This window comes from Pituophis catenifer, unplaced genomic scaffold (assembly GCF_029215685.1).
Source record: "Pituophis catenifer annectens isolate HBS135680 unplaced genomic scaffold, rPitCat1.0.hap2 SCAF_1, whole genome shotgun sequence".
Taxonomy (NCBI): domain Eukaryota; kingdom Metazoa; phylum Chordata; class Lepidosauria; order Squamata; family Colubridae; genus Pituophis; species Pituophis catenifer.
The window spans coordinates 21,829,595-21,854,211 of NW_027256881.1; the positions used below are offsets into that span (position 1 = coordinate 21,829,595).

The 24,617-nt window shown below is 41.1% G+C and overlaps 1 protein-coding gene across 1 annotated transcript; it reads left to right on the forward strand.

The window, feature by feature from the left end:
- Positions 1 to 3,705: 3,705 nt before the first annotated feature.
- GTF3C2 (general transcription factor IIIC subunit 2) lies at positions 3,706 to 23,922 on the forward strand. The gene is made up of 19 exons (XM_070932160.1): positions 3,706 to 3,745; positions 6,901 to 7,304; positions 7,964 to 8,336; positions 9,311 to 9,590; positions 9,789 to 9,883; positions 12,223 to 12,300; positions 12,916 to 13,014; positions 13,346 to 13,573; positions 14,459 to 14,570; positions 15,201 to 15,318; positions 17,564 to 17,595; positions 18,053 to 18,182; positions 18,289 to 18,433; positions 18,724 to 18,885; positions 20,609 to 20,696; positions 20,802 to 20,930; positions 22,240 to 22,386; positions 22,819 to 22,923; positions 23,120 to 23,922. The coding sequence occupies exons 2-19, from the start codon at positions 6,959 to 6,961 to the stop codon at positions 23,333 to 23,335; spliced, it is 2,883 nt and encodes a 960-aa protein (XP_070788261.1). The 5' UTR covers positions 3,706 to 3,745; positions 6,901 to 6,958; the 3' UTR covers positions 23,336 to 23,922.
- Positions 23,923 to 24,617: the final 695 nt, after the last annotated feature.

The window sequence follows — 24,617 nt, forward strand, 5'->3', positions numbered from 1 at the left end:
TCTGTTTATATATGACATTGTGTGAACTTCTGAGTGAAACACGACTCCCAACTCTGGGAGAATCAACTGAATCCTTGTCCAGGACTTAAGTAATTTATGTTCATCTGTTTATTTATTGGGGGCATCTTTGTTATCAATCTGTTGCTGCTGGAAATGGAGTCCTATTATAGAATTTATCAATGCCTTTCTGTTTATTCCAACACTCAGTTTAGAGCTAGAGGTCCAATCTAGAATTTATTCTAGTAGCAGGGGTGGGTTCTAACCGGCTTTACTACCGGTTCTCTTTGTGTGCGCGCTTTGCGTGTGATCGCTGCACGCATGCTTGGTTCGCTCGCAGGCACACCAAACTTGTGCTTCGCACAAGCGTGTTGCGAATCTGCCCAGCTGAGGTGCGGCAATCTGCTCTGCCGCACCTCTCAGCTGGGTGAAAAAAGAAGAAATATAAGGTAGGAATAAGGCGGGGGCGGGCGGGAGGGCCCAGCTCCTGAAGACAGAGAACCGGTTCGGTGACGTCATATCGTTACCGCCACTGGCTCTCACGAACCGGGCCGAACCGGGAGGAACCCACCACTGTCTAGTAGTAATCATTAGGTACATTATCTCTCTTTATCCTTGAGTGTGTTATATGTTCAAGTAGACCTGAGACCCAGAATCTTTTTTTTCTAGCAACTAGGACATTGTGAAATATCTCATTTTCTATTCATTTCTTGCAAATGTATAGATCTGTCCAAAATCCCCTTGCACTGATTTGTGTTTTCTTACATGAGGCAGTTCTGAAATACCTGAGTTGATGTCAGTGGGTTCCTACATGGTATTAAGCCAAAATATTACTTGTTTGGTTTCATCTTAAAACAATGTGTGAATGTAACTATTAAAATTGTTAAGCGTGATTATATACTTTAATATCTATGAGCAAGCCAATTTAATTAGCAAACTAAGTTTAAAATCAATTATGGCTTAATGCAATGTGCAAACCAAACCAATGTGAGGACAATTGGAAATTGATCTTAAAGCAACAGTAACCTGCCTACATAATATATCTTATTCTCCCCCTCTTAGGTAACTACTAGTCCCTATCCTACACAGGATGTTACTTGGTGCCTCGGGTGGGTTCCACTTACCTTCCCTACCGGTTCGTAACGGGAGCTCACGCGCGACGCTTCTGCGCATGCACAGAGCATCCATGATGATGTTCGGACAGGTGGGCGGAGCCTCCTGCTGCCGTTAGTACCGGTTCGCAAGATCCGGACCGAACCGGTAGCAACCCACCACTGTGGTGCCTTATTCTAGCCACCCTAGAGGTACCTGTCATGAAGTGAATCATATTTAAAATATTTCTTAGACTTGTTTCTAGATGTTTGAAGATTAAAGTTTCCAGAATTCCCAAAATATTGCTGTTAGTATTTGAAGGGTTCAGCTTCAGAGCAAGGTGTCGAGTTTGATTCATTTATTTCTATTTATTGCCCCCACTGCTCTCCCTAATTTGGGGAAAATGACACTGGGATATCCTACTGCTTCAGGTGGAGCAATAATTGTGCAGAAAGAGTTTGGTCACTCATGAAAATGCCCAAAATTATGAATAAAGGAATCCAGTAACCGGCCTAACATGGCCTAGCATTCTGACCTCTATATTATTTATTGCACAACTTCTACCCACCATATTCAATTCTCTGTCGGTATACCATTAAAAATCAAAAGCTGCATACAACAGAATAAAACAGTATAAAAGCTGATGCTAATTATAAAAATTACATTCAACAAAAATACATCCTTTGTGTTTTACACAATTTTGAGTCCTGCGCAATTTGTTTTCTTGGATATTTTCTTCCTATTTACACAGCAATTTTAATTACATTAGCACCCATTGTTACCATATGACAACGTTCTTTTTTATTGTGTTCTTCAGCAGCCTTTTTTTATTTTAGCACTGCTAAAATTTGGTATCCCTAGATTGTTGCCTATTTGATCTTAGCTTAAACCATCTTAAACATCTTAAAGTTGCTAAATTTGAAACACACTGATTTAAATCCACACAGGTAATCTAAGGGAGTGATCAATGCCATTTTTGTCAAGATAATTTGCTTCATCCAGGTTTTCAAGATTGAGACAGACTATTCAAAATATTCATTAACAATTCATATTGGCAATTGTTTTTTCCAAATCTAGTGTTGTCCTCAAGTTACAACCACAATTGAGCCCAAAATTTATGTTGCTAAGTGAAAAATTTATTGAGTTTGCCTCATTTTACGACTTTTGTTGCCACAGTGAAGTGAAATGTTGCATTTGTTAAGTTAGTAACATGGTTGTTAAGCAAATCTGGATTTCCTATTGATTTTTGCTTGTCAGGTCGCAAAAGCTGATAATGACCCCAAGACACTCCAACCATCATAAATATGAACCAGTTGCCAAGCATCTAAATTTTGATCACGTGATCATGGGGATGCTGTAACGGTCTGATGGGCTGTATGCTAAAATAAAGCCACGTCATGACACACACTTGAAAGTAAATCAGGAAGCCTGTAATTGCAGAGTGTGCCTGGCAAGAACAAAGAATGTTAATCTACAGGAAATATGCATGTGTAAATCTTGTAACAATTCTGGGTAGTTAGAAAGCTGATAAAAGTAACAAGAGTTAGAAAACTTGCAGGCCTCAGGAATACAGATGGCCTGCAGCCAATAAAATGTGTTTTATTGGCATTCATTAGCCAAGGTTTAGGAATAGGGACAGCTAGAGACCAATAGAACATATTGTAGAATTATTACTAAAATGTTTATTAGATGATATTTCTTATTATCTCGCCTTGTCCCGCCTTCTCTTTTACTGAAAATGTATAAAGCTTTCTTAATCCTTTGTTCTTGGTTCTTGGCATTTTGGCCAGGAGCCCTTTTCCTTGGAGTACTCCAATAAAAACCAATCAGAAAACCTGCACTTCGTGTCTGGCGTCCATCATTGGCTTCGGCACCAGGCTCAGACCCGAATTGGGGACAACAGGTCGTAGGTGTGAAAAGCGGTTATAAGTCACTTTTTCAGTGCCCTTGTAACTGTGAACGGTCACTAAATGAACCATTGTTCGGTCACTAAATGAACTTGTCAATAGAGTACTGCAGGGGTCTCCAACCTTGGCCACTTGAAGACTTGTGGACTTCAACTCCCAGAATTCCTCAGCCAGCTTTGCTGGCTGAGGAATTCTGGGAGTTGAAGTCCACAAGTCTTCAAGTGGCCAAGGTTGGAGACCCCTGCAGTACTGTACTGTACTGATAAGGAAGCTAAAACTTAGACCTTTTGGGCAGATAAGGAGAAGCAGGAGTCTCTGGAGAAAATCCTGATGCTTGGAAAAACCAAAGCCAACAGGTGAAGAGGCGGCGAGCAAAACAAAGCAGCATCCGCCAACAGGGTAGGCAATCTTGGCGAAATGACACCCATCACTAAGAGGAGACCGCAACATCCCACGAATGACTACTGTACTGTAACGTCTTCTGGGCCCTAGCGCCCTCCAATACTCCGACAGCGGCATTTCCCAAAGTACATCGCGGCGCAAAATTTCCTCTTGATTCTAGAGTTCAGGCAAGGGGGGCGGAGCCTGAATGTTTTCGTCACCAGCTGAGGGAAAAGAGACCAGGTACCGGAAGTGACGCCAGAGCTTGGTGTGTGTGTGTGTGGGGGGGGGTCATCGCTATTATCCTTGTAGCGTCCGCCATCTTTGCTGCTCCGGCCAGACACCGGTTTCCATGCGGGGAGAACAAGGTGAGGCTGAGCCCGCCTGCATCTGGCAGGCCACCTTTGAGGAGCCTTTCGCTCGTCACTGCGGGGAGGGGTGGCTGCCCACGATGCGGTCCCTTGTTGTCACCGCCGTAAGGGCGTGAAACCGCCGTAAGGGCGTGAAACAAGGGAACAAAAGACACTCTTCCCTGGAGCCCCCACCCCGCTCCCCGCCTCTAAGTGCGAAAGCTCAATTTCCGCCTCTGGAGAAAAAAAATATATATATCCTCCGCGCCAACGCCTTTGGGTGGAGGAAAGATCCTGGGTCGAGTCCCGGCTGTGCAATGGACGCTTCTCCGCCCTTTGATGATTTAAATTCGTGCTTTTTCCTCTACTACAAGCAGATGGCAACTCTCCCTCCGTCTTATCCACTTTAAAGCCTTGCAGATGATCACGATGGGGAAAGGTTTTGTAAAACAATCATTGAAAGCATTGCAAAAGCCAGAAACCACGGGGACTAAGCAAATTGCCCAGAGATTTTGAAACTGGCAGAATTGGAGAATGTTCAGCAATTTAGAATACTGTTGAAACGTGGCTTAACATAGATTTTTCAAGACAAATGAAAAGAAATCAAATGTTGTTGCAATTTAGAATACTGTTGAAACGTGGCTTAACATAAATAGATTTTTTCAAGCCAGATGAAAAGAAATCAAAATGATTATTTTTTTTTTGGAAAAAGCAGCTGCCTCTTTTAACGGCAGAACCATGGATTTTTAGCAGCAGCATTCAGCAATAGGATAGCCTCAAAACTATTAACAAAAGCCCTGCAAGTCCTTTTGTTTACTACATTTCTGTCTTACTACAGTCAAATATGACTTGAATTTTTACATGATATACAGGATAGCTAAAACATCCACAGTGTCTATTTTAAAATGTATAAAATAAAAAAGAACTTGATTGATCAATCACATACACCATCATGTTGATTCACATGGGTAATTTCCTAATTATCTAATTTCTTAATCACTGGGTAATTTCCTAAGAAGGCTAGCTAGCCCAAAGAGCTGATCCTGCTATGGACAAGCAGCTCTTCCCAACTTCCCTCCACTTGGCTTCCCAGAAGTAGACTCTTAGCTGCTGCCCTCAGGATGGCCAGTCAGGCCAATTGCAGTTGGCCTATGCAGTTCATAACTGAATTACGAAGAGAATTACATATTTTACATAATATATTTTAATTTCATTATTACTGGATTGTATTGTCCTGGAGTATGCAAAGACTCTGATAAAATAATATAATTAATAATATTACACTTCTTTCAGCTCCCTTTTTTACCCATGTTATTCAAGCGGTTAACAATTTATAACAATGCATTGATCAAAACTATTGAAATTATTAGCAGTACTCATTGAAAACCTGCTCAAAAGTTAGCTGTTTACCCCAAAACAGAAACTGACAACAAATACAACTCCTACAGAGATGCATTCCATAGCTTTAGAGTAATTCAAGAGAAGACCAAGTAAATCTGATAAAGAGCCCCTGAAAGCATGGACATCTTTAAGATACTTCTGCTGTTCTTAATAAGGAGATAGATTCACAATTATTTCAAGCTGTAGAAAACAACATTTGAACTTTGCTCTAAAAGCATTTGGCAAGTAGCGTAGTCTTTCATTATGGACATAATATGATACCATATACCTGTGTTTGATAACAGTGTACATTACATTTCTCTTCCAGCACCTTGGTTTTCATTGATTTGGAAGGACTGATTTAAATAACTCCAGCCCCTTGCTTAGCACAAGAATCCAAATTAAAGCACCTATGATAAAGGCTAGTCAGCTTATGCTTTAGCAGATTCAACTAAACAAAGCTCACTTTTAGTCATTAGTTCCACTGTCAACCTACTTTTAGTGTTAGGAACTCTTCCCCCCCCCTCCCCAATTCAATGAGAATCTGCCTTCTTATAACTTAACTCTGTTGTTCTATGTTCTGTTTCTGGGATAATACAAAAGAAATAATTATCATCATCTATGCCACATTTGTAGAAAAGCGGTATTATATTCCCTCTCGTTTTTCATGGTTAAAAGTATCTATGGTAATTCCTCAAGCTTTCTTCCCTAGTTTTATTTTTGCCCTTTTCTGAAACTATTTGAGTTAGCCTAAATGTTTTTAAAGTATAATACCCACAAGTAAATTGGAGTTTTGTTAATGGAGAGTAGTGTGGAACTATTAGATACCGAATTTGGGAAATCTATTTCTGTTGATCCAGTCAGAAGTTATGTTTACTTTTGCCTCCATGCTACATTGTGGATTCATTGGTAGTTTTTGGTCATCTACAATTAAAAAGTACTTTTCACAAGTATGCTGGGCAGCCCATTGTACTGTACTTGTATTCTGTTAATTAGTGAAGAACATTGCATTTGTCCATTTTATTCTATTATTTTCAGTCAATTTCTCTAAACTATCAAATATTTTAATCTCTCCATCTTCTATTAATTATTGTTTAATTGTAGCTATTAAGGCTGTACAGTAGCCTGGATATGGAAGGAAAAACTGATTTAGGTTTTGCAGATATGATGCCAACTAAGTGTTGCTTCTTCTTGAATGCATGCAGTAAATCCTTTTGGTGATAGCTTCATCTTTGTCCAACTCCTTACAGGAAAAAATGTAACTGATACATTTTCTGTGTGTTTTAAAATGAATAATTGACCATTTTATTTACTTTTACTTGATTACATTGAACTTCTCTCATTTAAATCAATGGTTTAAAAGTGTTCTGTTTTCATTATATTATTGGTTTTAAATAATACTTTGAGTCTTTTAAAGGTATATAATTGTACAAATAATATAGCTACAAAATATGCAGTGCTTATGCTATGCTGCTTTTAGCCAGAACAATAATCCTGAATTTAATCATATTTTCTAAAATCCTACACTCTGACACATTGTATAATACACATCATTGTATTATACACACATATAATACATATCATATACACATTGTCAACTTGTATATTTGCCTTATGATGTTCTTACTAATTGAGATGCTCATTAAGTTTCAGGGGAGATTCTATTCTATTTTTAGCTATTTTTGATACTGGTTTTGAGGGCGCTGCAATTTTTTTTATGTTCACATGAGTAACAAGGATTTCCCTCATCTGTTTGTTTTTATTTTTTTGCTTTTCTCATCCTATTTTTGCAGGCCAAGCGATGTGCAAGATGAAAAGAGTGGCACCTGTCTGAAGAGCTGTGGTGTCTTCATGGAACCTTGTCTCACACCAAGCTGTGACATGGGAATAGTGAGGGAAGCCATAGACCAACAGGATGGAAGTATCAGTCAGACTCTGTGCACAGCATCTTGCTTGAGAAAACCTCACTGGGATGGGCAGAATAATACAATAGTGGAAGGATTGGCTTCAGCAGATATGGGTTTAAGGAACACAGAACCAGCAGTTGCCCCTGGCGTGGAAACCTGTCTTGAAGAAGACCGGCCAGAGCAGCAAAGCTCTTGCTGCAAGAAAAGACATCTAGAAGACGTGGAAGAAGAACTGCTTCCTAAGCAGCTGAGAGGGCAAGAAGGAGAGATAGGTCACGTGGAAATGCTTGGTATGTTTTCAGATGCGTTTTTGGCTGCATTGTCTTGGCAAGTGTAATATGACTTTATTTTAGAGAAATGCAAACTAAAACAACTCAATTTTTTCCCTTTCTTTTTTCTTTCTGCATCAGTAAAGAAACCTCTTCTTGGTATTGGGAACCTCATTAGATATAAAGTAAGGGTTGACGGGGAACGGGGAAGCCATAGCACTAGCCAATGACATTGAGGACATTACAGCCTTGATTTCCGTTTCACTGAACAGAAATGAATGTGCCACATCTCATTCTTCAGTGATGTACATACCTCAGAGCTAGAGAAAATCTAAAGAGAAATCTAGTCTGCAAAGAATCAAGAAAGCTTGGATATCTTCAGTTTCTTCAAAAGCGTTTTGGCCCATTAGAATGAAAGGAAGGGTCTGTGGAATTGAGCTCACCAGGTTCTTAAGGTGATTTGGAGATTGTCTGCAAGGGCAAAAATTTTGAAATATGGAATATAGCAGAGGAGTGCGTCAGGGTGCAGGAATGTCCGGAAACAGTTGCAGGATTTTGCAGTGGGTCTTCCTGCATAAGAAATAGAGGATGATAACAAATAAGTTGTGTTTCAAGCTGGCCCATTGTATCTTCAGCATAAGAGGGCATCTAAGACAATACTTTTTTTCTTTCTTTCCAAGCAGATGAACCATGTCCTTCCCCAGTTCCAGTTTCCACTCTTTCGAAAGAGGTTCCGTCAGCTATTCCAGCCATAAAGAAGCATTCCCGTGGGCGGAAACCCCGAAAGAAAGTCTCTGTCCGCAAAGATTCCATTCCCAAGGGACCAAGCGAAGGCCCCGGGCCATCTGAGAATGGCTCCTCTCTTCCTGTTAAAGTGCCAAAGAAACGAGGACGCAAGTCCAAAGAAGAGCTCCTGTTACTGAGGCTAGCTCAAGGACTGGACAGTCAGTCATCCGAGTCCCTTTGCCAGCAGAAGTCTCTATCTAGCAATGAGAGCCTTGATTCTCTTGAGACCATGCCTGGTGGACGACCAAAGCGCCGTGCAGCTAAAGCGTAAGTGAGAGAAGGAACCTATCACTGAATTATGCTGGGTAAAGCATTTGTGTTATACAGTTATTTTAGGGTGGAAATAACTAGCTTGCTTTTCTTTAAAAAAAACACCCTGCTGGAACATACAGAATAGAATAGAATTCTTTATTGGCCAAGTGTGATTGGACACACAAGGAATTTGTCTTTGGTGCATGTGCTTTCAGTGTACATAAAAAGACAAGATACATTCGTCAAGAATCATAAGATACAACACTTTATGATAGTCATAGGGTAAAATAAGCAATAAAATCATATTAGAAACAATATAAATCGTAAGGATACAGCAACAAGTTACAGTCATACAGTCATAGGTGGGAGGAGATGGGCAACAGGAACGATGAGAAGACCAATAGCAATAGTATTGCAGTCTAATGTAAATAGTTTGACAGTGTTGAGGGAATTATTTGTTTAGCAGAGTGATGGCATTCTGGAAAAAACTTTCCTTGTGTCTAGTTGTTCTGGTGTGCAGTGCTCTATAGTGTCGTTTTGAGGATAAGAGTTGAAACAATTTATGTCCAGTATGTGAGGGGTCTGTAAATATCAGTAGTTATAACAAATTATACTAATAATTAGTATAACAAATGTTAATCAGATGATTATTGAATCAAAATGTATAAAACAAAGACAGGCCAATCAGCATTGTAAACCCTCACCATCTCTATTTGTTAGTCATTGTCAAATTCAGCAATAAAATTGTCAACTGTCTATGAAGAACTTTTCCTCTTTTGGGTACTTGTAAGAGGTTCAGAATAAGTGAATTTGTTATGCCAAGGAGCTTGATGCCTATGATTCTGACCTATCCACCACTATTCTTTTGGAGATTTGGAAATGAAGATTATATCTGTTCCTGTCCTTAAGACATTAGAATGGACCTGATTTTTAACCGCAGCTCAGTTCATGAATTTACATTCTCCTCCCTTCCTCTTCCTCTTTCCAAGAGCCCTTCTGTATCTACAGGAACTGGCTGAAGAACTGACATCTGCTTACCAGGCTCCTCCTTGCAATGAAACCCCAAAGGATACCCCTAAAACTGAGGAGCCCAGTAAGAAACGACGAGGCCGCAAGCCAAAAGAACAGAAGTTGGAAAATGAAGAAGATGTGGACTTTGTCCCCTCAGAAGAAAGTTTTCTGCAGGAGGAGGAGGAAGAAGAGCATTATGACCTAGTGATGAATGAGGCTATGAAGTCTGAGAGAGAGTCCAGCTCATGCAAACCAGTGGTAACCCAAACCTGAGATGGCTTTATTGTATTTCGGGAGGGGGGGAGATTGGATTTTTCACCTGGTGGTATGTTGGAGGGAACACCACCTGAAGAAAAAGCCCTGTTCTTTTGGAATCAGTTGGCTGAGATTCTTGTTGCCAGAATTTGGGAGGGTGGGCTTTGGGGCCTCTGTTTTTGACTTCCTTTTTTCCCATAGAGGTCCAAACCTCAGCGCCGAGAATTTGGTTCCAATGGCTTGTACAATTCCATGATAGGCCCTATATGGAAGTGTCTCTCCATCACTCACCGCTTGTGAGTATTAGACATTCCTCAATGATTGGGAGAATTGAGGAACAGGAATGTGGTTGGAGGGAGGAAAGGCAGGTTTCTGCTGCATTGTTTTGTTTCCTGAAAGTTCAGTGCTTCAACTAGTCCTGGCTGGCTGAAGTACACGTGACGTGACTGCTTTTGAGTACCTACCATCACTGTTTTAAAGAATGAGCTCTCCAGCAATCACCATATCTTGTAGTTTAAGTCTAAATGAGTGTGGATTGGGCAGTGATAATGAGGCCTCTGGATGTTCAAGCCTGGCTGGCTTGTTAGTTCATGAAAAAATAGCTTGCCTAAGTGAATGAAGAGATACTACTTCTTTGAGGAAATAAAAATGTTGAGCCAAGTTTGACCACGGGTGGTAATGCTTTAAAAATCTCATTGAAGGTGAATTTAGCCTGTGATAAAAAGTGAACATAGGATCTAAAGCAGGGGTGAAATGCTCCCAGTTCGGACCGGATCGCCTGATCCAGTAGTGATGGAGGCGGGTGGTTCAGAGAACCGGTAGCAAAAATCCCTGCCTCCCTCCCTCCCCATGCCCAGCTGAGCCGCACAATCATCAGAGGCTTTTTTTTAACTTAAAAGCATTTTTTCTACAACCTCTGGCTGAAAAAATGCTTTTAAAAAAAAGCCTCTGATGATCGTGCGGCGCAGCTGGGATCGTCAGAGCCTTTTGAAAGCATTTTTTTACAACCTCTTCGCCGAAGAGGTTGTAGAAAAATATGACAATTCAGTTGCTGATTTGCAAGAGTCAAGTCTTTTATGACAAAGTGTATGTGCGCAAGACAGAGATATATTTATTTATTTATTTATTTTATTATATTTCTATACCACCCTTCTCCTGCGGGATTCAGGGCGGTGTACAGCCAGGATAAAACATAGCATATAAAATTTAAAAACATTTTAAAAACAATTAAATAATTTTGGCCCGAATTTAAAACAACCCAATTAAAACCAAAATTCGATTAAAAAACTAAGAGGATGGGATCAAGCCAGCCCAGCTAGATGGAACAAGTGTGTCTTCAGGGCCCGATGAAAAGTCCGGAGGTCTGATATCGTGCGTATCTCAGGGGGCAGGTCATTCCAGAGGGCAGGCGCTGCCACAGAGAAGGCTCTCCCCCTGGGGGTCGCCAGCCGGCACTGCCTGGCCGACGGCACCCTGAGGAGGCCCTCTCTGTGTGAGTGAACCGGTCAGTGGGAGGCTATAGGCGGTAGAAGGCGGTCTCGCAAATACCCCGGCCCTAAGCCATGGAGCGCTTTAAAGGTGGTCACCAACACCTTGAAGCGCACCCGGAAGACCACAGGAAGCCAGTGCAGCTCGCGCAGGAGAGGTGTTATATGTGAGCACCCCGTCGCTCCCATAATCCCCCGCGCGGCTGCGTTCTGGACAAACTGCAGCCTCCGGGTGCACCCCAAGGGGAGCCCCATGTAGAGAGCATTGCAGTAGTCCAGGCAGGAAGTGACGAGTGCTTGAGTGACCGTGCGTAGGGAGTCCCAATCCAGAAAGGGACGCAACTGGCGTATCAAGCAAACCTGATAAAAAGCCCCCCTGGCCACGGCTGTCATATGCTCTTCTAAAGACAGCCGTGCGTCCAGGAGGACGCCTAAGTTGCGAGCCCTCTCCGTGAGGGCCAGTGATTCGCCCCCAATAGCCAGTGATGGCACCAGCTGGCTATATCGGGACGCCGGAAGCCACAGCCACTCGGTCTTGGAAAGGTTGAGTCGGAGCCTGTTTCTCCCCATCCAGGCCCGCACGGCCTCCAGGCACTGGGACATCACTTCAAGGGCATCGTTGGGGTGGCTAGTTTTGCCTGTGTTGGCTTTGTTTAGGAAAGCTTGAAATATTTGGAAGGGACTGGGTTCTGTGAGATCTGTGTTCCTTCAGGGTAGGATGCAACTTCTTGGCACTTTACTAGATAGTTGGGTAAAGATTAGACCATGCCAAATAAATGTTACAGAGATAACAATTGCCAAATCCTTTCTTCACTGAAAAAACACTTAACAAAAAAACAGAGTTCCTTCCCCTTTTAATCCAAGGTTTATATCTTGTTTGACTAATTGGAGAAATTCAGAAGAAAATCTAAGCACTAAGTTGTTTGTTGCAACATCTTCCAAAATACTCCTATTTTTGAGCATTCAGATTGACGCAAGTTCGAAAGACTCAGTGTATCCATTGAGTGTGCGTTCTCATTTTGCTGTGCTCACTATAGTATTCAATCAAACCACAGACAGCTTGGTTGTTGTACTGTTCTATTGTTACATTGATTCCTGTTAAATAAATTGCATTTCTGTGATGCAGTTTTACTTCCTTTTTCCCTTAGACGTGAGCAGCACCATTCCCACTGGGAGTTTCCAGAGTGGATTCCCTCTGCCCAGAAGTGGATTTTTCTCTCAGAGAGGTGAGTGGCCGCCTGGAATAAAATGTGACATACCTAGAAACAGATAGATAATTAAAGAGCACATGTGCCTATAAATGATACGGACTCCTTTAAGTTGACTCAATTCTGGTGATTTCATTCATATATCTATTTAGATTCTTAGGTATAATACAGAAATATTTTGTAATTGTCTTCTGGAAAGTTTGGTTTGACTTTCCTGTCATCTCCTACATTTCCATTCTGATCTTTAGTCCTGGTAATTCCTTAAGCTTTTAAGAGAGAGGCCATTGGTGATCATTTTCTCTACATCAAGGGTGTCAAACTGGCGGCCCACAGGCTGGATGCATCCTGCATAGGCTATGCCCACCCCAGCTCTGCCAAGGGGAAAAATGTCGCAAAACATCACGTGTCAAAACGCCGCAAGTTTGACACCTATGCTCTACATCAATGCAGCATAGCACGTAAAACAGCATGGCAAAATCAAAAATATTGCCACCAGAAAGATTCTGTGTATCCCCCTGCACAGAAGAAATCTTTGCACCCCAGTCTGCTTTCAGGGATTTAAATGCTACTGATTTCTTCTAACAAAGTGAACATCAAATGAGCTTCCATTCTGTTCTTTTCCATCTTCCAAAGTGAAGCAGATAAATTCCTTCCTGCTGAGCCCAAGTCCCCACTCTTCTCTATCAAGAGAGAAGGTTTGCAAGAAAGCAGTGTCTTGTACCGGATTAACAGGTGTGTGCTTGTGCAACTAGTTTTGTCCATGAGGGAAAGTTCATGGGAAATACTACATTTAGGGAATCTCTGAGGAAATAATCAGTGGGGGCAGGAACCTTACTTTGAAGCCCCATGAGATGGATGGGGTACCTGAGATTTCCCATACTTCCTTTACATCAATTATAACAATTCTTTGTTCCATCTTGCTGAAGAATGTTATCATCTCTATGGTTTAAGCCATAGTGATGTCTTTTTTTCCTTCCAAAGTATCCAGTAAACTTTTAAATGTTAGATGCTGCTTGCAAGGTCAGCTATTATGCAATGGCTCCTTTCTTTTCCTACCTGGTAGGTTTAATGCCTTACAACCTCATGAGGACCGCTTAGACATGACTTTCTTTGTTGGGGGTCCTGTCTGGGCTTTGGAGTGGTGCCCAACCCCTGAAGGCTCTGTGGCATCCCAGTATGTGGCTATCTACTGCAATCCCAGCATGAATGTTCAGCATTCTTTGTCACAAATCCATACAGGACCAGCTCTGCTTCAGCTCTGGGAGCTTGGGCCTATCCAGGAAGACAAAGGGTGAGTTGTAAGCAAACTTTGCGTCTGTTGTAAAAACATAATTTTCATTCCTATGGAGGTCTTGTATCCTGCATTGTAGCTGAGGGTTAAGCAGTGCACTAGGAATTGTGGCTGTATTAACTCAGATTCCAACATCACTAGCAATTAAATTGGGGCATATCATTAGGGAGTTTCCTGAACTAGAGTTTTATGGGCAGAGAACAGCTGTATTAAGATACATTGCTTCCCGTCAGGGTGGATTTGATTTGATTTGATTTGATTTAAATCAAGTCGATTTAAATCACAGTTTAAATCACTAGTAAAAAGGCTTTATTTAAATCATAATTTTTAAAGAGCAACTGGCATCTTTGTCCTGCAGCAGCTCCTCCTCTGACCTGCTGTTGACTCACCGACAGTCCCAATATTGCAGAATATACAGCCTCATGCTACATAACTAAGCTCCATTTCATGAATAAACTAAATTATTAATGCATCTTTAATAGGAAACTCTTTAGATAGATTTTTACTCCAAAAGCATTTTAGTAAAATAAATTTAATAAAAATTTTAAAAATCAGATTTAAATTAAAAAAAAAACAGATTTTGATCTTTTAAAAAAAATCATTGATTTTTATCCACCCTGCTTTCTGTAGAGCCGATTTTCTGCCTTTCAGATATGTTATATTTGCTTTATGAGATAGTACAAGAAGGAGCAAGACACATCTAATAAACGAAGAGTAGCCAAGGTGCAGAAGAATCTCTTCTTAATTATCCTTTCAGCCTAATCTTCAAAGGTCCTTGTATCTTCTGCACTGGGGAATATGCAAAAGAATTGTGCATATACTGTGACCTGGAGGAATGGCATAACCCAAAGGCTTTGAATTTTTTTTCTGCATTCTTTTTTCCAGGTCTGTTACCAAGCCAGGACTTGCATATGCAATTGCCACTGATCATGGTTGTATTTGGGACATGAAATTTTGTCCCAGTGGAGCTTGGGAACCCCCTATCTCTCAGCGCAAGGTGAGAATTGGGGCCAAGAGATTGTCTGGGCCAAAAGTTTGCCTAGACTTTAGATACTCAATGTATATGCAGGGTTGGAATATCGTATGATAAGGTTTTATCTTCAATATTTTTATTAAGCATTCTCTTTCTGTCAAAGTTATTATCAGATTCACAGATGATACAAAACAGGGTGAGATACAATCGACGTTAACAGATAATTTCACCAAAAACAAAAGCAAAGTTCAAAAAGATCTTGATAAATTAAAGAATCAAGCTGAAAATTACAGTGAAATTTAACAGAGTCTATATTTTCACCCAAGAAGTTGAAAGAATATCACTCAGAAGAAGAGTATGACATGTTCTCTATTGTCTAAGCATGAGGATACAGATAGTCTTACGTTATATGAAGGAAGCTTTTTGTTGAATGTTACTTAAAACATCCTATTGGTAGAACGTATTATTGAGGGAATCATTGAAATCCTCTTTGCTGGGTGTACTTCAGTCTGTTACAGGTGCTTTAAAGTGGAAGCTTGCACTTAAATGTGTAAATATGTTCTTGCATATTTGTGGCTGCTGGAAATGGAAGCTTCCCAAATGGGTCATGAAGTATAATTAATTACCTTTCACTTTGGTTTATATCCCATGTAGCTCCCTCACATGAGTCGGCTGGGATTACTGGCTGTAGCCTTTTCTAGTGGCAAAGTGTTGCTGTACAGCCTTCCCCATGCGGAAGACTTGAATGCTTACCGAAGAACACAGGTAACAGGTAGGAATGGCTGTAAAAAATGGGAAGAAGACAGGCAGGTACCTGCATTGTTGGATGTTGTCTGTTCAGGATGTCTCACCCAAACAGGAAAGGAGGGGTACTGTTAGAAAGACCAGGTGTTCTATCCAAGTTAAATGATTGGAAGAAGAGATAGTATTAATTATTACGAGAGGCTTTGTCCTACCATCAATTGTGAGAGACATTACTCTCTGTGGTGCCTTAGGAAATAGCCATGTGCTACCCATAAAGTCTTATTTTTATATTACTAGCACTCTTTGCCTAGTAGAACTCATTCAAATTTTAGTCCAGGGAAATAGAGAGCTAAAACCATGTAAGGAAAGCTAAATGCTTTTCTTCAAATGATCACAAGGATATTTGCAGCACCTTTATCTGAAGTGCAACACTGTCATAATAACCCATATCTTTCCCATTTCACTAGACTAAATTGTCTCAACACGCTAAGTCAAAGTTGTGGGTTTCTAATTATGATCTTGTTCTTTCTAAAAAATCAGTCCTTTTTGTTGAAATAATCTTTACAGCTCTGTTGCAAAAAAGTCCTAATTTAGCTTTTGTTGTTCCTGAGGAGATGTATGGTCATTTTTGTTCTCACATGCAAGGCAGGGAGCTGTATGGGCAACAAAGGCTACTCCACGTCCAGATGCATGCATTTTGGGGCCTGGTGCAGGGTGTGCAAGCTGTGTGCTTAGTCAACCATATCAATTAATGATGCTTGTAATTACATCTGTCTGCAAGAATGATTGATGATCATGAGTACTGGGTGTGCAGCACTGATCTTTTCGAAGATGATAGTGGGAAATTAGTCCCAAGAGAGTTGAATTTGAATTCTACTCCTTTTTTTCTATTCCTTGGTATCAGATTATGTTGAAAGAAACACACATTTTGTTGCACTAACCTTCTATTTTTCCATTTGTCCCTGTGATTAGTAAAAACAATTCTAAAGATGAACAACTGACTGACTTACCCATTTATTACTTAGTACTAATAATTTATTACTAATTTATTTGTTTACTATTCTTCATTAAAAAACAAAAGTGATTTTACAGAATTAGAGATTCAGAACATCAGTGATTAGAATATATATACACACACACACACACACACACAACTCTGCGTGAACAACTCTTATCTGTGGCAAACACATTGAAGCAAACCTTATATTTTATTTGAACTCTGGAAGATGCTTGTTTTACAGTGAGGGCAGCACAACACAAAGCTCTTGCTTGGGTACAGCCCTCTCAGATGCTGCCTATCAATCATGCCTTGGGCATTCCCCCTGCCGCTCCTCAGAATCTATGCATGACTACATCAAAACAATATTTTATCAAAATTCTAGGCCCAAGAGTCTTGTAAGCCAGTAGTATTTTGAAGTAGGCTTGAAGTCAAATAGACAATAGGACCAGTTATCAGATAATAAGTGTAATGTGATTCTTTGTGTTCCATTCAGTAATAAAATTGTAGCATTCTGCACCATGGTTCTCTAAAACATTTTAATAGCAGCCTCGTTACTTTTGCTGTGTTCTAAGAAAATTATCCTCATTGAAAAATATCTTCGTATATCTAATTAAAAAAACAAGAAAAACCTAAATATTCTTAATAAATATCAAAACTATATCAGTGAACACCCCACAAAAATGTCATGGCCTTGCAAGCCTCACCTTCAATCAAAGCATACCATCCTTATATGCTATAATATAAACATTATATGCTATAATATAATGCTTATATTATAGGTCTTGACAGTTTTGCCAGGAATGATTATTTGGAACCGAGCTTTTTCTGTGGAAACTGTCTTACAAACAGTCTTGGCTACTCTATTGGATTAGCTTAATCGAGAGATCTTGTTAATTTACATTGATGCTTTGATAGGTTTTTATTTAAGGAACTATTATACTTTTAACTTTGCAAGTCAGAATTTAGGAGGAATAATGATTCCACGATTGTGTGTAAGTTTTATGCAAGTTGAGTTGTGAGTAGCACTGTCGGCTGTCCCTGTCAGTTAGGAAAGAAAGACTCTCGACTCCATCATTAGTGAAAGTACGCTTTACTAAAGCCAAATGATTACAGCGTAGCAAAGCCAAATCTAGTTTTTCACGCCCAAAGCATCTGGTTAACTTTTCCCTTCTCCCCCACCTTTCCCCCTGGATATCTCCCCTTGTCAAATTACATTCAAAGAAAAAATGCAGAATGAGTATTTCTGCTACTATTTGATTGTCCTCTCTTCTAGGTGGATCTTCCTCTCGGCATGTCATCTGCAAGGTATCTTCTATTATTTCCTTGGGGAAAAAAATCATTTAAAAGCAGGGTATATACTGTATTGAGTTCCAAGATGGATCCTTCAGATTCCCATTTGTCAAGGCAATTTTGAAGGCTTCCCAGATCTGAATCCTTTCTCATTAGATACTTGTATAAATACTTTCAAAAAAAGATGCTCTGAAAATAGCTAATTTTCATTCCCCCAGCCCACCCAAGAAGTGAATGTAAGATATTGCTATAGCCCACTTTCTACTCTTTGATATCTAGCAACTTTATTTATTCTGATTGACATTAGTTCCGTAAGGCCTCAGATAAACCAAATTGGCTTTTTTCCCATTACTTGTAACATTGAAAATGAGATGTGTGAAATTAGTTATGGAATTTTATGCATTTATAATAAGTGATTACCATGGCTTGGTAATGTCTTTTCTTAATATTAGCCTTATCTTGTTCTCTACAGGTCCAGTATGTGGCCACTTTGCAGGTAGGCTCCATTCAGGCTGGGAATTCCTCCGAATGTGGGCAGTGTTTCAGCTTGGCCTGGATGCCAACCAAGCCTCATGAGCATTTGGCTGCAGGTTTCTATGATGGTAAGAGGGGCGGAAAATCCTTGGAATGGAATAAACTTAGAGAAGTTGGGGAATAATTATATTGGTTCACAAATCTAGCATAATGCCTGTAATCCCATCTCCTCAGGTACAGTGGCTCTCTGGAATCTGCTCACCAAGTCTCTGTTACAAAGGGTACGCCAGCCTGATGGCTCCCTCAAACTGTATCCGTTCCGTTGCTTCCTGGCCCATGACCATGCTGTGAGCAACATCCAGTGGTGCAAAGCAAACAGGTGGGAAGGATGTGAAATATCACTTGACTAATGAGAACTAGTCTCTCAGTTTCTGGCTTCTTTCTGACCATCCTGGGCATGCTTTTTTCCTTCTCCCTTCCCCACAAAATTTATGGATGCAGATTGGACCAGACAACTCTCTCATTGTACATGCTGTTTGTCGTTGGGTCACAGTCTTGGGCCAAGGCTTATACTTGGTGTAGTTTGACAGATATTTCTGCCAGGGATCTGGGACTTCTGTGTCAGATGTGTTCTGACAGTGAGCTCTGGCCTGCCTGTTTTATTCCTAGCAATTTCGTGGTGACTACAGGCAATGATCGCAAAATCAAATTTTGGGACTTGCGCCGACTGCATGAACCTATCAACAGTATCAAGCGTTACTTGAGCACAGAGATTGCCTGGCTGCTACCCTACAGTGGAATCACAGTTGCACAAGATAGCTGCTATGCCTCGTGAGTGTGTGTATACCCTGTTATTCTTAAAATAATGGACTAACTGTTAAGTATCCCAATTCCAATTTGCCTTGTTACCAAAGTTGATGTGAGTTTGCTTCTGCAGAGTATCAGATAGATGGACTTAACACAGTTTGGGTTCCTTGAGGGTAGAGAAAGAGTAGATAGAATTATCAATCAGTTCCTGAAGTCTTTTAAAAACTTGCATTAACCAAATCCTCATGTGTCCCATTTCTCTTACTATTTTAAATCAAATCAAAATTCAATAAAGGGTCATGTCTTGTTTAATTCATTACCATTTTTAGTTCTAAATTACCCTTTAATCCATTTGCAGAACAATCTGAAATGTCACCCTGCTGTCATATTCTCCTTTGGCATTCTGATTACCAAAGTATCAGTCATTGCTGGATTCTCCAGTCCTATTAAACCATTTTAGCTTTCTCTGAACCAGACCCGAGGCTTTCTCATCCTAATTACTTGCAGTTCTTTTCCTCTTGACTATTTGAATAATAACATCCCACTCTGTTTATATTTCACTTATAAGAAAATTAAATGCTTCATTTTGGAACTGATTTATATGACATTGGCCTTGATTTCTTGATACCTACAGATGTTTAGCATGTTTACTGTAGAATCTGGCACATCCTTAGGAAATATGACAACTTACTGACTTTCAGATCTTCTCTGATGTGGTAAATAGCTGCTCTGTTCTCACAAAATGTGATTTCCCAAGAAGAGGTGACTTGAAAAATCCTCCAACTCAACATCCACTACTCTAGTGTCACATTTATTTATTTATTTATTTATTTATTGGTCCAATTTATATGCCCCCCTTCTCCGTAGACTCAGGGCAGCTTACAATGCATTATAGCAATAGCCTGCATACTTTTTTGTATATACCTGCTTATTAGGGCTTTCGCCCCCCCCTCAAGCAGTGTTGTTCTATATAAAGTTGGCTTATTGCCCCCACAATCCGGGTCCTCAATTTACCTACCTCAAAAGGATAGAAGGCTGAGTCAACCTTGAGCCTGGTGAGATTCGAACTTGCACTAATTGCAGGCAGCTGGCAGCTAAGTGCTAGTACTTAACCGCACTTTAGTCCGCTGCACCACCAAGGCTCACATTCTAGCTTGTAACGTTTTGATATTTTTATATATGCCCAACTTGATTTGGGCTCATAACTTGGAAACTGAGGGACTTGGGCCATTTGCTAAATAATGCAGAATAGATTTACCTATTGCAGTAGCAATTCATCTGGTCCTTTAAACTATTTTGGGACACATCTTAAATGTCAAGGTCTAAGTTGAATTATACATCATGCATTAATTGTGGCAGGAAAGATTCTGAGCAGTGGACAGGTAACCAGGAGTTAGATGAGATTGTGATGGGTTTTCAGATATAAGTATCTGAAATTGAGATTCCAGACATTCAGATCTCTCAACTGACCAGGATTCATTTCTTCTTACAAGAAAAGCTTAAGCAGCAATAGAGGAAACAGCAAATCCAGAGAACTGGACAAACAGTTTTTCCACTTTGCCAATTATATTTCTCATTCAGGAATCTTATATTGCAGATCAAATGGCACTATTGTTCCCTAACGTGTTGTATTACTGTCTATGGCAATGTTGATGCTGCTCTTTATTGCAAGTGTCAGAGTTTGTGCTACAGTAACTTGGAAATATATCCAGGTGTCATGCATTTTTCTTACATTTCTATGCTGCAGGTATGGACTAGGTGGGATCCACTATTTGGATGCTGGCTATCGTGACTTTCGAGCCTATTTTGTGCTCCCTCGCAAAGGCACCGTATGGGTAAGTTATGCATCCCCAAGTAAAGGAGGAGGGGATATAGCGTATGACCTATCCCAGGGTCATTGAAAGGTGGAAATGAGGTTCATGATTCTATCCCTTTTGCAGAGTATCTCTGGATCTGATTGGCTGAACACAGTGGCTGCTGGTGATATCGCAGGGGAATTGGTGGCTGCAGTGATGCCTGATCTTTCAGTCAACCCACAAAATGTCAAGCGGCCATCAGACCGTCGATTTGTAAGTTTTGCTGCCACTTGAGTAATGGGAAGGCTCTGCAGGCCCACAAGCTTCATCTCCAACCAAACAGGGTAGAAAACAAGAATAGACCCCTCTGTCAACTCTCTAGATCAGTGATGGCTAACCTTTTTGCCATCGCGTGCCAGGAGGGGGAGGGCAGGGGAAGGTTTGTGCGCGTGTGTGTCCACCCCCATAATTCTATGCGCCCTGCCCTGCAAGCGCAAACCCCACCACCACCACCACCCTCCCACTCCTGGCACGCGATGGCTGGGTAGGCCTGTTTTTCTTTCTCACCTAGCTCCATATCTTCTCTATGCATCTGGGGAAGGCGAAAACAGCCTTCCCCACCCCCTCGGAGGCCTTCTGGAGGCCTGAAACAGCCTCTAGGAGTCTCTGGAGGCTGGGGACAGCAAAAAAGTCACTTCCTGTCCAACCGGGAGTTGGGAAATGGGCTGTTTCAGGCCTCCAGAAGGCCTCCGAGGGGGTGGGGAAGGCTGTTTTCGCCTTCCCCAGATGCATAGAGAAGATCTGGAGCCAGGTGAGAAAGAAAAACGTGCCTCCCCCGCCCCAGGCCCTCCGGAGACAGGAAACAGCCTGTTTCCCTACTTCTGGTGGGCCCAGAAGGCCTGAAAATCAGCTGACTGGCACGCGCATGCACGCCACAGCTGAGCTGGCATGCCCACTGATATGGCTACGCATGCCACCTGTGGCACAAGTGCCATAGGTTCACCATTACGGCTCTGGATCTGAATGGAGGAAAGGGAAGCTTATTGATGCATTAACTGTAGCCAGTTGTGCAAAGTGAGGAATGTCTTCCAGGAGAAGCACGTTGTTTGGGTAGAAGCATATTCTCTTATTAATTTTGAAAAGGAGAAAGAAAAACAGAAACATCTTGGTTGGTATTAATAGTGTGGGTGTTTAGTTTCCTGAGAAAATTAAGGGCACATAATTTGGGGATGTGAAGAAGTTCAGTTCTGTGCTCCAAATCACAAATATTAGATTTGTAATGCCTTTGAGACTTGAAAAAACAAATGAATGCATATGAATGAACCAAAAAAACCCCACCCTTCCCTGGATTTAATGACAATGAGAACTTCAGTCACAGTAGCAAAGAGGTTTATGGTCTCTGAAAGTTTGGGTCAAATCAATTCCTTCAGCTGCTCAATATTTAGATTTAGGCTTGGTATCGCTGCTTCTTAATCGTCATTGCACTTGTCCTCTGTTAAACCATTGACTGGAATGCAACATTTCTTGTCTCTGAGGCCATTGTCTTCTTATCCTTAACACGTATTTCTCTTCATGTCTTCAGCTCATCTGCAAAGCAGTTTTACAGCCCAATGACCCACTTAACAAGATTGCAACAGAGGCAACAGCCTGTGAGAAGCCACAGGCAGTGGGCAAAACGTGCAATGAATCGGTAGCCCAGAATTTCATTTTCTTCCAGGATGCTGATTTGGTGAGGGCTTGGAAATACCAGAATTTTGGTTCAAGGACAATAGCAGTTACAACATTGGAACAGGGAGGCTCATTTCAGCTTCATAAATATTCCAGGCAGGACCCTTAATCTATCTGACCAGAGATAACTATTGATATGGATCTGGCACTGAATATATTGAATGCTAACAAAGGCAGCAGAAACTGTGGTTATAATTATTCTACCCTCCTCCCTGTACTAACATCAAGATGCAGAGTTCCCACTTTCGATTCCTATGTAGCATTGCTTGTATCAGGCCCATTCTGTGGCATGTTTCAGAGTGATAAGGCTCCATCCCAAGCCAATAAATCACTACTTGACAACTGTAATCAAAAAGCCTTAATGGATGAAGCGCTTCATTTTCTTGATCTACCCAGGCCTGCTTTTAATTCTTATTTTCCCTGTCCTTCCTAGACATCTTTCAAGAGCCTCTTTAGGCAGAAGCCCCTGAAACGCATGCCAAAAGAAGTAAAAGAAGGAGCTGTCCTGGGCCGGATGCAGCTAGAGACTGTACATAAGGTAAACATAAAAGGGAAAAAGACTGTACAACTTGAGAGGAAAGAAAAACAAATGCTACTTCATAGTATCTCTTCTTTTGTGTCAAACTGTGGCTCCCCCATTCTCTCTGAAGCTTTGTGAGGGAGATATATCTGGATGGAGATGGGTGGGTTAATGGTTAATGTCATCTTCACCCTTCTGTTTCTTTTCTTGGCAGGTGCGCTTCAGCCCAAACCTTGACAGCCATAGTTGGGTAGCGTCTGGTGGTCAGTCTGGCCTTGTGCGACTTCACTGTGTTCGGGCATTGGTTTTCCCCCGCGGCCACAAGCTTCTCCTTGACTGTCAGGCCCATTTCAGTTCCATGTTTGATTCAGAGAGACAGACTGACTGCCCCACAACCATCTCATCTGCGGTGCACACTGCTGTCAGCTGAATATCACCCGGGGCAGCTCTTTTTGGGGCATCAGCATACATGGCTGACAAATTGAAGGCCTTTTGTGAGAATCCTGGAATTATTAGAATATACAGAACACAACCAAACATGAACTTACAAGAGGATGTTGGCCATATGGAAACAGATAAGCTGAAGAGAATGACAAATGCAGGGTTTGGCCAGATGAGTGGAATATACTGGAGCTTCTAGCAGCACCGGAAGTCAGCTCCTGTTGTGGGAGAAAGGGCAATGGCGAGGAATAGTCCATCCTGCTGTATCTCTGCCATGTGGTGATACTTCTCTCTTTGAGCTCTCTCCTGAGATTCTCCTGCATGGCACAAAGTTCAGAAGGAAGGAGGGATTTCATCTCCCTCTAGCTAGTCCGGTGGAATAGTACCCCATATTCTTCCTGCATAGATCTGGAGAGTTTCCTGAAACCTAGATCTGCTCTGATTAAAGCATCAACAAGACTTTCTTGCCCCATTGCTCATCCTGCTTCTCCCAGTCTTGTTGGTGACAATAATTTTGCTCACATTGAGCCATTTTGTTGTCTTAACCATTATTAAAATGTGTTTTGATTTGTAAAAGCGCTTTCTTTCTTTGGAAAGGGCTTCACATGTCCCCTTCCTCCTGTGGTGATAAATAAGGAAATAAGCCTAAGGAGTCCTTGGTGCTCTCTGAGCTTGGCTGCTTGCTTGCAGATGTTTCATTACCTAACTAGGTAACATCATCAGTACGATTGATAAGCCTATGTGCATCTTTGTCTTCAAAATGAGTTAAGAGTAGTGAATTTTAGATACTCTCTTAGGAATCTGTTTTAGTTTTAAAGAGTAAATTTGTACCATTTCCTTTATCGTGGTAAATTGCACGTTTGTAGTATATTGTTTCTAAGGAGATCTTGGACAAGACTCAATCCATGTCCTAATCTGTCTTCCATGACAAATGCTACTCACATTCCTCCATCAGCTGTCAACACCAAGGACTTCTTTCAAACAACAAAGTAGGTATTCCTAAATCATATAGAGACTCTTCAACTACGCTGCAACTTTTAGTGGTTGCCCATAATTTTCACTCTTGTGGAAAACTGAGTAAAAAGGCTATTTGAACTCTGAGTATTTAATAAAATTGATCTCTTCCCCCTACCACCACTAAATTCTGGAAAATCTCATCTTTGCCAACTCACGTGATATGGATCTTCTCACTCTGCTTTACCATCTTTCCTGTTACAGTTCCAGTATCAAACAAGCTGTTAACTCTAGCTAGCATAAAGAGACGAGTCAGC